The sequence below is a fragment of the Tachypleus tridentatus genome, chromosome 3 (genome assembly GCF_004210375.1).
Source record: "Tachypleus tridentatus isolate NWPU-2018 chromosome 3, ASM421037v1, whole genome shotgun sequence".
NCBI classification, from domain to species: domain Eukaryota; kingdom Metazoa; phylum Arthropoda; class Merostomata; order Xiphosura; family Limulidae; genus Tachypleus; species Tachypleus tridentatus.
Genome location: NC_134827.1, coordinates 17,586,361 through 17,602,552, shown reverse-complemented (window position 1 = coordinate 17,602,552; position 16,192 = coordinate 17,586,361). Strand labels below are relative to the sequence as shown.

General features: G+C 31.0%; 1 protein-coding gene across 1 annotated transcript in view; it reads left to right on the top strand.

Annotated features, from left to right (window-relative positions):
• The window catches only part of LOC143247921 (uncharacterized), a 61,060-nt gene that overhangs the window by 26,265 nt on the left and 18,603 nt on the right, over positions 1-16,192 (top strand). Inside the window, exons 13-18 of the mRNA XM_076496470.1 lie at positions 463-1,222; positions 2,198-2,409; positions 6,433-6,658; positions 9,102-10,075; positions 10,595-10,798; positions 14,010-14,146. Coding sequence (XP_076352585.1) covers positions 463-1,222; positions 2,198-2,409; positions 6,433-6,658; positions 9,102-10,075; positions 10,595-10,798; positions 14,010-14,146 — 2,513 coding nt within the window. The remainder of the gene's footprint in view (positions 1-462; positions 1,223-2,197; positions 2,410-6,432; positions 6,659-9,101; positions 10,076-10,594; positions 10,799-14,009; positions 14,147-16,192) is intronic.

Genomic DNA, 16,192 nt, shown 5'->3' with positions numbered 1-16,192 from the left:
AATTTATATGAAAGATGACACAGTGTCATGTGAAACATTTTATAGAATGATTTTTCCAATGTATACCCAACATGCAGTACAGAAATGAAAATACACAAAATTATGAAACTGTTACATACTTTAAAAAAAAAAAAAATCAAAGACTATTTCTTACAGAAAAATTAATTTTCTTGTGAAATTGAACAGATAAAATATTCTTTAATATAAAATAAAACCTTATTTCAATAGGAATTAGAAGCAAATACAGTTGTTTCTATAATTGCATTCAGATGGTATTTCAAATGAACAGCGTAGTGTAATGTATATTTTTGGTTACACACTTTGGATATCTTAAGTTTTTTTTTTTTTTTTTTAGTTTAGAGATAACCTTATGGAAACCTCAAGGAATGTCAAAAGGTTTATCCAGTTTATATTTAAAGTGTCCATTCTGAATGTAATAAACTATATTAATATGTGTTGTAGGGAATGAGGCGGCCGTACAAGATACGACCAATACTAGAAGAATGTACCCTTGATACAGTGGATCACACATCAACATTGAAACTCCCAAACACCATTCAGTTAGTAGAAAGTGAACTACCTTTGGAGGAAGCTGAAAATGCAGACCGACTGGTGGGAATGTTCTTGTTTCGTCAAGTATTCTCTCCTAATGAGACAACTTTAAGATGCCTTTTTTGTAGGGACAAATATTCCTTGCGGTTTTCTGCAGACTTGGAGAAGCACTATCATTGCATTCATGAGCTTTCTGTACATAATGCTAAAGCAGATTTCAGTGAAAATATAGTGTTTGTCTGTGTTCCATCTGATGTTACAGAAGAGACCACTCTGAATTCTGCTTGTAGGTTTTGTGAAGTCACCTTAAGGACTCTAAATGAAGTTCGAGCTCATTACCCTAGTGCCCATGATAAGATGGTTCGTCTTGTTCCAGAGTCTGCAGTGCTGAATTTCGGAGAGTCTTTTTACTGTAGCATCTGTGGTCACCCCTCCTTAGAGTTCCAGGATCACCATGACCACATGAAAAGTGCTCATCACATGCAAACTTATGTTTGCCGCTTTTGTAACTATTGTACTTCCCGACCAAACAAGTTACGGAGCCATTTCAAGCAGCATCATTTTCAAGATGTTCTGAGTCCTCACTTACAGTGTTCTGTTTGTCATGTGTATGCTCTTGGAAAGGAGAGGTTAAATCGTCACATGTTATTGTCTCATGCTGTACAAACAGGTAATATATTTATTTGCTTGAAGAATATAGTACTACTTAGATACATAAGGTAGTGTGAAAATATCATTTTGTTAGTGTTACACTAGTAATTGATGTTATTCAATAATTGGTTGTTCCCTTTCCCAACAGAAAATAAAAATAAAAACATTTTTAGCATTTAATTAAAATTAAAATTATGAACATTATTTAATTTTTCATTAAATTCAAATGCAAAGACCTTGTTCTCTTTCCTTTTGTTTTAAATAATTATTTACATTTTTATCAAAAGTGTAAATTGTTTCTGAATTCATCCATACAAAGACCACTATAATAATTGTGAAATAATAACTTGCAAGATTGTATACTTTATTTTAAACATTTAGACAGAACTCAAGAGAATTAAACTATTGCACTAATTTCCACTATCCTGATTAGAAGTTCTTTGGCGACTACTGTATTACTGCTGATGAGCTGTTGAATTAGAAATAAAGCCAAGTAAAAAGCATTGAAAATTATTTATTAATCTGTTTGTTTCTACTGAAATAGTTGTTGAAGTACTTAACTTTATGTTACCCTCTACTCTGCATTGCTTGTTTCAAGTATATTTGTTGTTGGTCATTTAATCTGATAAATGATGTGGGACTGAATATCAATTCCCATCACTGTATTCTGTATTATTCAAGAGAAAAGTTACGTAAAATAAACTGATGTAGGAAAAATACGATAACATTTTGTTTTAATATAAAATCTGTACTTTTTGTGAGATAATATCAGGAATTGTATCACATGGCTCACAACAAAAAAAGATATTCATTTTGAGAAATCACAGTATGATATCTTATTGCAACTACTCTGTAAACACATTATTTCCATATATTTATTCTAAATTTTATGTGGTTTGTAACTCTTTAGGTAGTATTCAACAGTTATTCTTTCATATTTCTTTTTTATTATTATTTTTGAGTTTTATTGATATTTTTTGTGGGTTGTTGGTAGGTCCTGAAACATGGTCATGTGCTAAGTGTCTACAGCCATGTGGTGATGTTCGAGAACTTACCAACCACATTACAGAATGTCCATCTCTACACATGGAGACCCCCACAACAAGAAGTACTGAAACCAATGCATTTGGAATTGTTGGAAAAGGGAATGTATTTTATAAGTGTAACCATTGCTCTCTTACGTTTTCAACAGAGGAGGAAGTCAAGGTAAATAAGTACTTGGAAAGAGGTTGAAACTTGTAAGTTTTACTTACTGTAAAGTTTTTCATTTCTTGTGAGTTTTTATAGAAAGATGTCAAGGTAAAGGATTGGGTTTTCAACAAATAAGTATATATATATATGTATATATTCTTTGATTTTAAGCCTGCTTTTTTAGTTTTTGTATAAAGGATGAAGTTAAAGCAACTATTTTGCATGAAAATATAGTATTATATGTTATAAAAAAAAAACAAAGCTAGGTGTTCTATAAACCAGTTGTTCACAACCTTTTTTCAACTGAAGATCAATTAGTTCTGATCTCAAAATTTCAAAGACCACTTCCTAAAATAATTGTAAGTTACTTTATAAAACAATATGCTTCATTAGCTATATTTTAAAATATTTTTTTTTTCAACTGTTTTATAGACCAGATAAAATCTTGTGGATCTGTAGTTGTGAACCACTGCTGCCAAAAGTATATCAGTAAATGTTTGAAATAAAGAAATCCCAGATGAATAAATTTGTAATTTTGGAATAATATGGAAAATAAGATCATTTTTACGTTATTTGTTAACTAAGGCATTATTAACTCTTTTTGCCATGAGTATCCTTTAAAACTCATGACAGAGAGTTTTAGTGTCTTACATTCAAAATTTTTTAAAACTACTTTATGTTATACCAGTTAGCATTGTATAGAATCTTAGCTGATAATGCGTATTTTGATACTATACACGTTTTAACTTCCAAATTCTACAAGGAAATATTTTTACAAAATTCTTAATTTCTCCTGGTATGACATATGTTTCTCTAGGCATCTTGTCTTCTTTATTTTTGCCACCAGCCCTTGAAAGAGCAAGAAATTATACATAAACAACCCATTATAAAATCATAATTGCTCAGTCAAACCATAATTTTTGTGGTTACAAAGTTATCTGTAGAAAATTAGATTCCTGCCACACCCACCTGTCATGTCTTCTCTGTCATGAATGTTCATAGTTCAATCTGATGTTTAATTACATATTATTCATAACCAATTTATAGTCAGTCTTTTCATCTATCAGTTGACATATTGCATAATTCTGTGTTCTGAACAGATGATAGTCAATTTCACTCAGAGTACAAACAATGTTGTATGAATTTGTAATGGCTCTTATCAGATAGTTAGAAAGCCAGAAAAATTGTGAGAGTTAGGGAAAATTTTCTACATTTTGCATGTTATTAGTCTGTTTTCATTAATGAATTATTTAAAGTAAAAACAAATTATTTAGTGCATTACTACAGTTAGCACAAAAAAAAGTAGGCTTAAATATCCTTGATTATCAATAGAAAGAAAAAAGTGCTTTTATTTCTTGTTTTTCATGTTTATTTTTTATTTACTATTATAAAAGTAACTCAAATGTAAAATAAAGATTTTTTTTAGGTTAGTTAGGATTAGGTAAAATAAATAATAATATAATAGAAATGTTTTATGAGGTATGCACTTGAGAAGCATTGTATATAATGTAATTCAATAGTGTAACATGAGTTGCACCTGACCATAGTATTTACAACTTATTATAATGAGGATAGTAGTTAACTTGGTTTTAAAGGCAATCAAAAGGGTAATAAAACAATAAAAGTTAATTATAAATAGATGTATACTTTTACAAGCTTAAAACTTCTAAGGATAAATAAATATAGTTCCATGTTACAACTTGAAGTTATTCTAGAAAGAAGAAAAGGGTAATTTAGATTTATTTTGATTTTTTATTTGGTGATTGTGGGGTTGGTCAAATTGACTGATCCCATTTTTAACAAGGATAAAGAAAATAACAGATAAAATGTAAAGTTTTTACTGAAAGAAAAAACATTTGAAATGTATTTAGGAGGTTTTTAGGGATTACACAAAGGAAGTTTGAGATGTTTAAAGTCAGTAAAATTACTTTATTGATGGACTGTTCAAAATAAATACTCAGTATATTAATCGACAAATCTATATTTCAGTTTATTAAAAATACTTCACGAAAAAAATATGTTTTATATTATGCATGGTAAACACCTTTTAGGTATTGAGTGCAGACCTATTTATTCAATTTTAAAATTTAAATGTTAAAAACAATTATAAATATTTCAAAGGTTTTGAACACAAATATATTTTAAAATATATATGTTTAACATTTATTTGGTCAAAATTGCAAAGAAAATATAAAAACTTTCAAATTTACATTTCTATGCAGTTTTTTCAAGTCTCACCAATAAATAATGCACTTAACAATATCTATTTAGAATTTTTTTGGCCTTCACGAAACCTAGGTTTTTATTTGCTGATAAACTATAATTGAAAATACAATAAAGTAAATCGTGTTTCTCGTATAATTTTTGTTTTATATCTGACAATTTATTATTAGTAGTATCCATGTTGACATCATATAAAAGGGTTGGAACATCTATTAATGAAAAACAGTTTTGAAAATAGCTATAGTTAAAGTTTAAATGTTATTGAATGGAGAATGTTATAAACTGTTTATGTCAATGTAAAGTTAAGAGAAATAACTTATGCTTTTATAAGAAATTTATTAGATGTGTTTTCTGTAGAGAAGAGCAACATAAATTTTGTGTGAAGCTTAAACATTTTGGAACTAACTGCAAAAATTGGGAATTTATAGTATTTTTTTACAATCTCTTTGTTTCAATGTTTTCATGTTAAATTATATTTGTTTGTAACTTGTGATAACTTTCTTCTGAGAAATAAGATTTGATAAGCCTTATTAGATTGAGAGTACATTTTTGATCCCATGATTCAAATATGACTTAAAATTCTTACTAACCATTACCAATACAATTATTCAAACAGTGCACATAAATAAAAGGATCCCTAATTTAGTGTAAACAAAGTATATTTATTGGATATTAATTGATTTCTATTGATAATATTGTTAGCAAATATATTGTAGCCTAGCCTGAGCTGACACCATTTTGAAAGGTTAGGCTTTAGGTCATTGATAAAATGGTTGTCAGTTTATGCAGCTTTTTTGTTATGATCTACAATTGAATTTTCAGAAATATATTTAATTAAAAATCAATTAAGTCAGAATTGATTGGATATTGAAAACATAACTTTATGATAAGTAAAGAAATGAAATTCTAAAATGAAATATTTTTAGTTGTTTATGTGGCAGAACAAAATTTTGGAACTTTTTATGGCATAAAAGTTAAACATTATAGAAAAATTAGATCAAAGTATGTAACATTTTTATATGTAAACTTAGATACTCATTAATAAGTTCTTTCTAAGTGTCATGCACATTTTTTAAGTATTTCACAATTGTGAAAAAGAAAAAAAATCAAAGGATAACAACAACCACTGCCACAAGTCTGAAAATGGTTAACAGTATTACCTTCTTCTAATAATAGTATACAGTAATGTTAATAACTTCTGATAGTCTATCCTATATCAATCAGCAAAACAATGAAAGCATAACTAACAACAATGGTCATGTTCAATGTGTGAAGCAAAACAATAAAGTTGAACAGATATTCCTTGTTATAGATTATGAAGACTGATAAGATATTCAGCCATGGATTCATACTTGAGAGGTTGATCTGGATGGTAAATATAAGTAAAGATTGTCAAAGATTACATCTGTCTTTAAGTCATGCCCTTGGCGTTAACATAAAACAAATGCCCTTTATTCCCTCACATTATGCAAATGTTGCTCATGTACTGTACATTAAAAGTGAATCAAAACTTAAGAAAAGAATGTGGTTTTATCATGGACATTTTCAGTCACAATTTTTACCACATGAACTTTTTTTTGTGCTGAAATCTGATAAGAATTCATTGACTATGCTGTGTGTGTATAATAATTAGCAATAACAATAAAGCAGAGATACCTCTTTTCAAGCAGCATTTTTCCCAAGTAGTAATCTTGTAATGTCTATATCATTTTGGTGGATTGTAGGGTGTTTTTTTCTCTAAAAAACCTCGGCCCATTTTGTTTGTCTTTTCTGAACTTTGACAACCCAAGTTATCTTAGTACATGGTCTATACAGAAACATATGGATGAAGGTAATCACCTTCCGCCTGGACAGTCTGAAGAGGTTGTTGGTCAACCCATGTTGGAAACATCAGAGCCATCTAGTGGAGGAGAAGGAACTACCTGTTTTGTGTGCTGCATGCGATTTCCAACAGCAAGAATGTGTCGCCAACATCAGCATCATGTTCATATGCGGTGGGTGAACAAAGAGACTCCAGACTATTCAGAGGAAGAAATGCCTGGTTGGTTAATACAGTTTCCATAATTTAAGGTTATGATAAGTTATTATGTAGCGTATGTTATGTATTTAACTCAAGTTATTTTTTTCCTTAATCAGATCTTGAGTTTTTTATTTACTGACTCTTAGTGACAGTTAAAAGTAGAAAACTCCTTGTGGTTATGTTTTTGCTTCATGTAATGATATATATTTATTTAGTGATAAGGGTTTTTGTTTAGTATTAAATGTCAGTCTGCCATATTAAACTTAGTGAGCTTACCAAATAATGTCAGTTTGATATTTAAGACATAATCTACCCAATTATTGTGTTAGGTTATGGTAGTTGCTTTTATGGATACGTGAGTATATTATAATCATCTTGTGATACAATAAGACAAATCAGCAATATACTATAATTTGTCTCTTAGTATAATTTTGGTTTCAATGAACTGCTACTTTATGTTTCTAGAAATGGTCATCAAAAATTTACTTTGTCTGCCCTACCTAAAATATCCTTAAAACAACAAGCATTGTGAAAAGTAAAAGATTAATGATACAAATACATATGTTAGTTTGTTATAATCAAATACAAGCTGAAGCAAAAATAAAAATGCTGCACTAATTTAAAGGATCCCATGGTTCAGTCTTTATGAAGTTAAGTGTAATAGCTTAAACTAATAATATACTGTGAAACTATAATTTAGCCAAGGGAGTTGATTATAGTAATTTATTGCTGCAACTATACTCTTCAAAACAAGAAATGCAAAAGGGATATTTTTGTTATTTTAAAGAGAAATATATGTAATAACGTTACAAGCTCAAAGTATGTGATGCTACAAGTGTTAAGGCACTGATTGTCAGACCAAAATGACAATAAAAGTTGTGCGCTTTGAAAACGGAGGAAAACATCGGATTTTTCACCAAACCGCATGCGTGTCCAATAAATTTGTTTGAGAGATCTGCATGTTCTGCAAGTGCAACATGTGCAAAATCCCTATAAAAGTGACGGGTTCTTGGTTTCCATAGCTCAGTGTTAAGCCACCGACACACAATACAGTTACACCAAGACTGACTGAAGCACAACGCAACAACGCCATTGGTCGCTTGGAAGCAGGCGAATCTCGATCAGATGTTGCCAGAGCTGTGAATATCCACCCAAGCACCATCACAAGGCTATCGAATCATCACCAACAACATGGATCAACTCGTGACCGTCCACAATCTGGCAGACCTCGTGTGACCACGCCCGCACAAGATCGCAACATCCGGTTACGTCACCTTCGGGATAGGACCACCACTGCGACGTCTACTGCTTCAACCATACCAGGGCTGTGTAGGATTTCCGATCAGACCGTACGCAACCATCTACGAGATGCAGGAATCCGACCTTGACGTCCAGTCAGAGGCGTCATCCTCACCCAGCAACATCGTTAAGCACGACTGCAGTGGACTCGGGCACATCGGGTATGGCCTCATCAACGATGGAGGCATGTTTGGTTCAGCGAGGAATCACGTTTTATGCTTCGTAGGCAGGATGGAAGTACCCGTGTTTATCGTCGCTGAGGTGAACGTTTTGCAGCAAACTGTGTGCAGGATGTTGACAGATTTGGTGGTGGCAGCATCATGATGTGGGCTGCCATTGCCTGCAATGCCAGAACAGACCTTTTGCACATTCGAGGGAATCTTGTGGCTCAACGATACGTCGACAAGATTCTTAGACCCCATGTGCAACCCATCATGGTGAACGTCAACGACGTTTTCAACATGACAACGCCCGTCCTCACACAGACCGACTCACCACTGTCTTCTTGAGACACCACAACATCAACGTTCTTCCCTGGCCCTCCAGATCACCAGATTTAAACCCCATCGAACATCTTTGGAACGAGTTGGACCAATGTCTGCGACGGCAACAACCTCAACCTCAGACTCTACCTCAGCTTGCAGCAGCTTTGCAGGCTGAGTGGACAGCCATTCCATAGGATGTGATTCGTCATCTCATTGCTTCCATGGGCAGTAGATGCCAAGCAGTTATTGATGGTCACGGGGGTCATACTCCTTATTGACGATTAGTGAGCGTGGACTTCGCCTATGCAGACTTTGGATGTTTAGCAGTGAATGTACTAAGTTTCACACATGTCATACAGAACTACCCAGAATAAACTTGTTAACAATTTGTCTCATAACAAATTTGCGTTTCTTTTTTTGAAGAGTATAATATAAAATGTAATAGCAAAAGGTGTTTCATATGTGCTGTTCTAAATACTGTTCACCCAATTACAGAATATGGGAATCTGTGTAATAGGGTGAACAATATTTGATTGGATATGCTGTTTTTAGTACAGTTCTTCCTTTTGCTTTTGTTTTAACTCAATTTATTTAACTTTATCAGTATTAATTTTATCTGCATATATATAAAATCAAATTTATGTATTTTTAGCACTTTTGAAGTATTTTAAATATTCCAGAACTTGCCAGTGGAAACAGTCAGGACAGTGAAATTCTACAAAGTGAAATTTTTAGGGAGACAGATGACTCTCAGTCTAGTCACATAGTTGCTGAAGTTACACACTTTGTCGAGGACCAGGGTGTAGTCCAGTCTACCTTAATTAACCAGCAGCAAGAAAACATTAGTGCCTCTGATGATAATCATGAAACTGACCATGATTCATTATTTTTTACAAACTCAGATGATCAGCAAGAAGTAAATTCTGAAAACTTGAACACTCAGATTTGTGTAACTACTGGTCAACTTGATGGTCATTCATCTCTAAATATAGAAAACTTAAGTGAACAAAGTTCTTTGGCCACTGATAAAGAATCTGACCAACAGCCAGTGAGTACTGAAGGTTTGATTATCCAACAGACTCTTTCCAGTGAAAATGTAGCTGATAAACTGCCTGTTAACAGTGACATTGTCAGTAATCAACAATCTCTGATAACTGGCACAGTTGAAGAACTGGGTCTGAACAACCAGACCCTTAGTAACCAGAATTTAGCTGCTGCATCTGATAACGTTCTAAGAACCAGTGATGATATGGAGACTGCTGAAGATGCTCCACTAAATTCAGTCAAACAAGAACAAGACAAGAATCGATTAATTGTTATCCAGGATCTTCCAACAGATAAGGAACTAGCCGAGTTGGGATTTCCAGCTAAAGTTGGGTATTTTTGTCATCTTTGTGATGCTGTTATTAAAAGTTACCCACTTTACTACATGCACATGCATAATGTTCACAAACTGGTTAAACGGTTCCAATGTATTATAAGTGAATGCAAGCGAACCTTCCGTAGTCCAGCAGCCTTTCAACGTCATGCTCTTCGTCATAATCAGAAGTCCGAAAGCTTTTGCAGCATGTGTGACATGGTTTTTGGAAGTGAAAGTGAACTGCAGGAACACATGTTTAGTCCAGAACATGCCACCAAGTATATTACGACACAGGTAAAAATGTAAAAATATGTATTATGTTTTTTTAATGCAAAAGTATTACGCATGCTCATCAGTTGTCTGCTTATCATTTTAGTGTATTTATCTATAACGGTTTTAAATATTGTTGGTTTTCTTTTGTAAAGCTTACTTGTGCAGCATTTTTATAATGATCTTTGACCACATCAGCAACCTAAACAAACTTGTTTCCTTTTGTTTTATAGCCTGGCTGCTGAAACCTGTGATCTTTATGATGTTTTTGTGCTTGAATTAAACAATCAAGTGATGTGATTAAGCTTTCCTTCTGTGACTGTCTAAAAATTTTGTTAGTAACTGTATAACTGTATTTTGTTTTCATTGTCATAGGAAAACATTATGCTCATTGTTTCAGTCTCATCAACAAATTAACGTGGAAGAGAATTATTTAAGCTCACAAGATGTATAATGTAAAAAAACATTTTGTGCACTACTATTAATTTTAAATGAAAATCTTTTACACTGTGTAAAATAAACCATACATTTATTGTCCTGTAGGAAAAATACAATCGATGTGAACCTCGAAATTACCGCTGCAAAGTCTGTCATAATTGGTTTGGCCTTTTTGCAACTTTTGTGAAACACATGGAGACAGAAAGCCACCAGTATCAGTGCATGCATTGTGGGCTGCTGTTTGTCCAACCTGGACCTCGGCGAAACCACATTCAAAGCGTACACCCTGAGATGGCCAATGTATGTGAGGTAAGTAACTTTGTTAAAGATTCAACAACGTAAACTCTTTTTGTTGGAATATCCCAGATTCAAAAAGTATGTACAAGGTTATGAACTACTTTAAAAAAAAAAGAAGAATTATACCAATATCCTAACACAATTAATTTGTAGTTTAATTTCAAAACTTTCCTTGATAAATACTAACTGTGTTTAAAATAACCTCATATTTTATTATAAATAATTTATAATTTGATTTAAAGACTTCCCTGGATAAATTCTAAATAAGTTTAAAATAACCTTAGATTTAATTATAAATAACTTGTAGTTTGATTTAAAGACTTCACTGGGTAAATTCTAAATCAATTTTAAATAACCTCAGAATTTATTATAAAAGTGTTTGTTTTTCTAATAATTATACAGTGATAATATTGGAAAGTGTTTAATGATGAACAAAATTATTTTGAAGTGGATAATCAAAATTTTGAAATATTTTTAACAGTTATTGTATTGAAAATATTTGATAAGTGTATATGGGCTAAAGTTAATTAAGCTTATGCAGTTATCTCTCATGAAAAGTGAAAAATATGTAAAACTATAAAATTAGCTTTCAAAATTTGAAGGAAAAATTTCAGTATTTACATTTTTTAAAGAGATGTATTTTGAAGATAATTTATTTAAACAAATAAAATATGTTACTCATATAAAGATTTTTCTTTTTAACTACTGTTAAACAGTTACCCAGCCAGTTTACTTTTTTCATACATCATTTTTATTCAGGACATATTATGTGAACAAGGAGGGCAATCATGGGGTTCATTGAAAGAGGGAAATATAAGAAAATAATTGTTGGTGTTATGACTGAAGTGTTGTGAACCTACTCTGTGAATGTATCATTGAGGTCTTTCCAGGTCATGTTCTTCTAAAATTGTGTTAATAACATCATACACCTGAAATATCAATGTCAGTGTTGTAAATAATAAGAAATGAAACATTTTAAACCAGGAATTACCAAAATTGCTTTTTAAGAACAACAGTTATAGGTATAAATAAACGCATTATCATAATTGTGCTTAAACAGGTGACTGCATCTTTGAAGTGTTCAAAAGGTTAAGAATTCTGAAACTGCTTAAATTCATGGTTGAAATGTTTTTTTTGTCCAGAACCTCAATGTGAATTAGACAATTTTGAAAGTTAGTTAAAAACTAATTGTGTACTTAAAAAAACAATTCTGATTTAAAACTGCATGTGTTTGAACTCTGTACACAAAGCTTATTAAACTAACAATACTACAAAGTGATAAAAGTTTTGAATAATGCCGTAAAAAATATTGAATGTCCTGTTGCAGGTTTTGTATATGTCTTACAGCTTTTGCATTTTTCATTATTACTGTTCCTTTATCACATCACCAGATGAGTTGTGAGAGCTCTAGCTCATAGTGTGTGTGTGTGATTTTAACTTGTGTACTTACAATGATATGTTTCATAACTGCTTATTTTATAGTTTTTTTCTATATGGCACCTGAAATTAAACTAGTTAGTATGTCTTAAAAGCTGGAGGCTTTTATGCAGTTGGAACGAGGTCAACATCATTGCTAAGTTAGAACTGTTAGATCAGGTTGGTACATTTCTCACCAGTGAGTGAATTAACATACCTCACATAAAAAAAAATGTACATTTTAATACTCTTCTTGTACAAGGTGGAGATTAATGGACGTCAAAATGGCCTGTGGTGTGAAAAAGATTTGTATACATTTGTACAAACAAGTTTTCTCTTGACAACTCCAAGCTTTTCAGTGGAAAAAAAAGTACAGCTGAGAATCTACACAAGTTGAAAATACTTAAATACATTTTGGTTAGTCTCAACCAAACATGGACAGTAATGTAAATAGCAGTAAAAATGAATGCTGCAACCAAAATATGGCATCACAAGCTGCTTCCTTGATTTCTACATTGCAGACTCATGACTAGTCAGATTATACATAATAAAGCAAACCTGGCAGCAGTAACTGAAGAAGCATGGATGCTGTGGACAATGAATGCTGCAAGCAGCAAATTCATTTGATGAGATTCATCTCATTTGCTCCAGAAAGTTCAAGTGCTCAATCTCCAACACTTTTGGAAAGGATTCAACAAAGATATTATATATCATTTCAGATGGTGTGACATCTCACTTGGTAAATAAAAATGTCTGCAAGTGAAGGTATATCACATGAGTTCGATTGGGTAAAATAAAGTCAAGTATCATTGAGTGTAAATCTAAAATCATAAAAATTTTTCATCAGATAAAGAACATAGACGTTTTTCTAATTCTATCATCAGCATAAACAATTATCATTATCTATTATCTAAAATTTGTTAATAAAAGGGGAGAAAGAGAAATAGAAGTGTGACATCATAATAGACTGACAATTATAAACCTAATCAGCATGTATGAAATAGTCAAATAGTAGTGATTAAAGACAAACCATCAGTTTATATCTAATAGATAGAACAGAATAGAGAACAGATATAATTTTATGTAGATTTGAGCTTAACAACAAAAATAGTAATGGCAGTATTTCGATTACTTGGATTGTTGAAATAATTGAAGATATTAATAACTGGAAAACCTGAATTTGACTAGTGATTATATTCATGACTCTTACAACATTAATAAGTCAGGCTGAACAAATTTTAATTCATCAAAATAATAATAAAAAAAAATCGTAATGGCAGTGTTTCAAATTAATTATCAGATGGTTGAAATAATAGGAAACACTGAATTTTTCTGACATTAATTGATTATTTTATGTTATAATAATTGATGTAATTGATGCTTATCAGTTAATCATATTAATTGCTTAGTAGTAACAGTAGTTACAATTTTTAAGCTGACTTGTATTATCTAAAATGTAGAAAGTTGTAAAGAAAAGTCAGTATCACCTCATATATATATATTTTGCAAATAATTTATGGTTATATCTAGCTTCTAACTAATCCAATGCTGTGTGAGCTCACAACCATCTTAATACAAAATAAACTTAGGTAGCAGTGCATTGGCTCTTTAAAACTTGATAGTTTATATGAGATTAGTTTTGTCATAGCTGTTTTAAATACTTGTATTTAAGTTTTCATTTCATGTACATAACTGTAGTGTGTTCTTTGAAATACGTAGACTGTTTGATAACACCTATGTAAATTTGTAAACATGTATATTTTAAAAATCTTATGTGAATATTTTTTTTTCTTTTTTGTACGTGTAGATCTGTGGGGTTCGAATGCCCTTTCATCAAGCACTTTGGAGTCATCTGTCTTTACACAGCATTGTCCATGAGTGTCATAAGTGCCAACGACGTTTTCTTCAGAGAGAGCAGTTGGTGGCTCATATGGAAGTACATGCGTAAGATATTTTTTGTTTCTATTTCAAATATTCTTTAACAAAAATTTCTCGCAGCAGTAGACCTTGTGTTAATATAAAAGTTTGAATTTGTGGATTACTTTAGTCACACTTTGTGATTAAGTTAATCTTTTAATTAACAAGCCAGATAAATTACTACTCTTATGCAACTTTGGAACACTAGTGTCTTAGAACTGCTACATAATGATTAATTTTCATCAAATGATCCATATATATTTTCCAATCTAACAAACTAGCCAAAAAAACACACATGTGTTAAACTTTGAAATGGATAAAAAAACTAAATAAAATTATTCAGCATTTAATTTCCCACTTGTGTAAAAATTAACATGACAAATTTAGTTGATTTTATTATTGTCAAAAGTCCCTATTATTATCAGTATGTGTGTATATATATAAAGGTGAAATGTGTGTTTGTTCGCACCCTTAGTCCTCCAAGCCTATTAGGCCAATCTCAACCAAAATTTTTATATAAAGACTATGAACTATAGGGAATGTCTTAAGGAGGTCAAAATTTAACTTAATCCTATTTCTGTTTTGTAAATCTTGTTGGTTAATTACTTCCAGCCTATTGAGTCAATCTCAAATAATTTTGGCAGGTTGATGCTTTAGACAATATTGAATATTCTAAAGGGATTTGAGGTCAAAGTATGAAAGCTACTGGATTGTTTCTCAAACAACCACTTTTTTCTCACTGTCAATGAGATGTAGAGTGTTCAGTGGTGGGATAACCTCCATATCTGTTTGTTGTTAGATGGAAAACAAACTGCAAATGTTGTTTACGAAGAAGCTTTGTTATAAATTTAAAATTCTGGGATAAAGTTTATGTTCAACTTACACTTTAAAATATATGATTAAGTTGAAACATTCCCTGTCAGTTGATGGGTATTTTAGCTTGAACATTAAGTTTCACTTTTCTTTTGATTAAATAACTAATTTTGAATTAAAAAAAAAAGCAGTGTTGTTTTAAACATCATTTTTCAAGTATATAAACATGATAATTAACTAAACCAAATGTTTAACTTTTAGTGAAATTAAATAATTACATTTAGAGAAGTTACATAAGTAAACAAAATCATAAGGAAGAATTGCATTAAAAACAACAAATTCCAACCTCTGAATAATTATATTATAACCATAAACTTTTAAGCCAAAACAAAACACATTAAAATTAAACAAAATATGCTGCATTTTTTTTTAAAAAAAAAAGATACTAGGATAGAAACTACAACGTGGGATTATAAAATATATCTTAAGTTTTGGAAGTGACTTCAAAAGTAGGATCCACATTGCAATGGGGATACACTATCTATCAGTCTTAACCTCCAATTTGATAGTCTCACATAAGAGGATTAGAAATTAGGAGAATGAAATCCAGATATTTTTACTTTAAATTACATATATATAGATGAGTTAATTAGCATAAATAATTCTGTGAATATATAATGTTATTGACACCATTTATCAACTAGAATTAGAAATTGAAAATACTTTGATTTTTAATACAGAGACACATTATTTAGATTTAGAAATTAAGTGATTGATGAAAAGATATCAATATAACTGTCTCTTTCAAAAGAAAAGATTTTGACTTTCCAATTTATGGTTTACCTTGCTTAAATAGTAATATGTGATACCCATCTGTTATAAACATTATAACTTTGCAGTTATTCAGACATTGTAAAATTTGTAATAAGTTACAGCATTTTATTAATAATGTTGGAATACAGATACAAAAATGAATAGTTAATGGATTTAATAAAGAAATCATTGGTAAAATTATTAAATTATTCTGTAAATTATTACTAAATAAATACAAAGAAATAGAAATCGGAGAAATTTTACCATAAAATACTAATAATTATTTTAGTTAAAAATAAGGTAATTTAAGAACTTGCAGATGTACACCTTGAGCTGCATATAAAATCATGACAGTCACAATAAACTTAGTATACTGATATGACTCAATGTTGTGTTAATTAGTGCCTGTACCATATTGGGGGCAGGAATGCTAATTTCAAGAGGTAA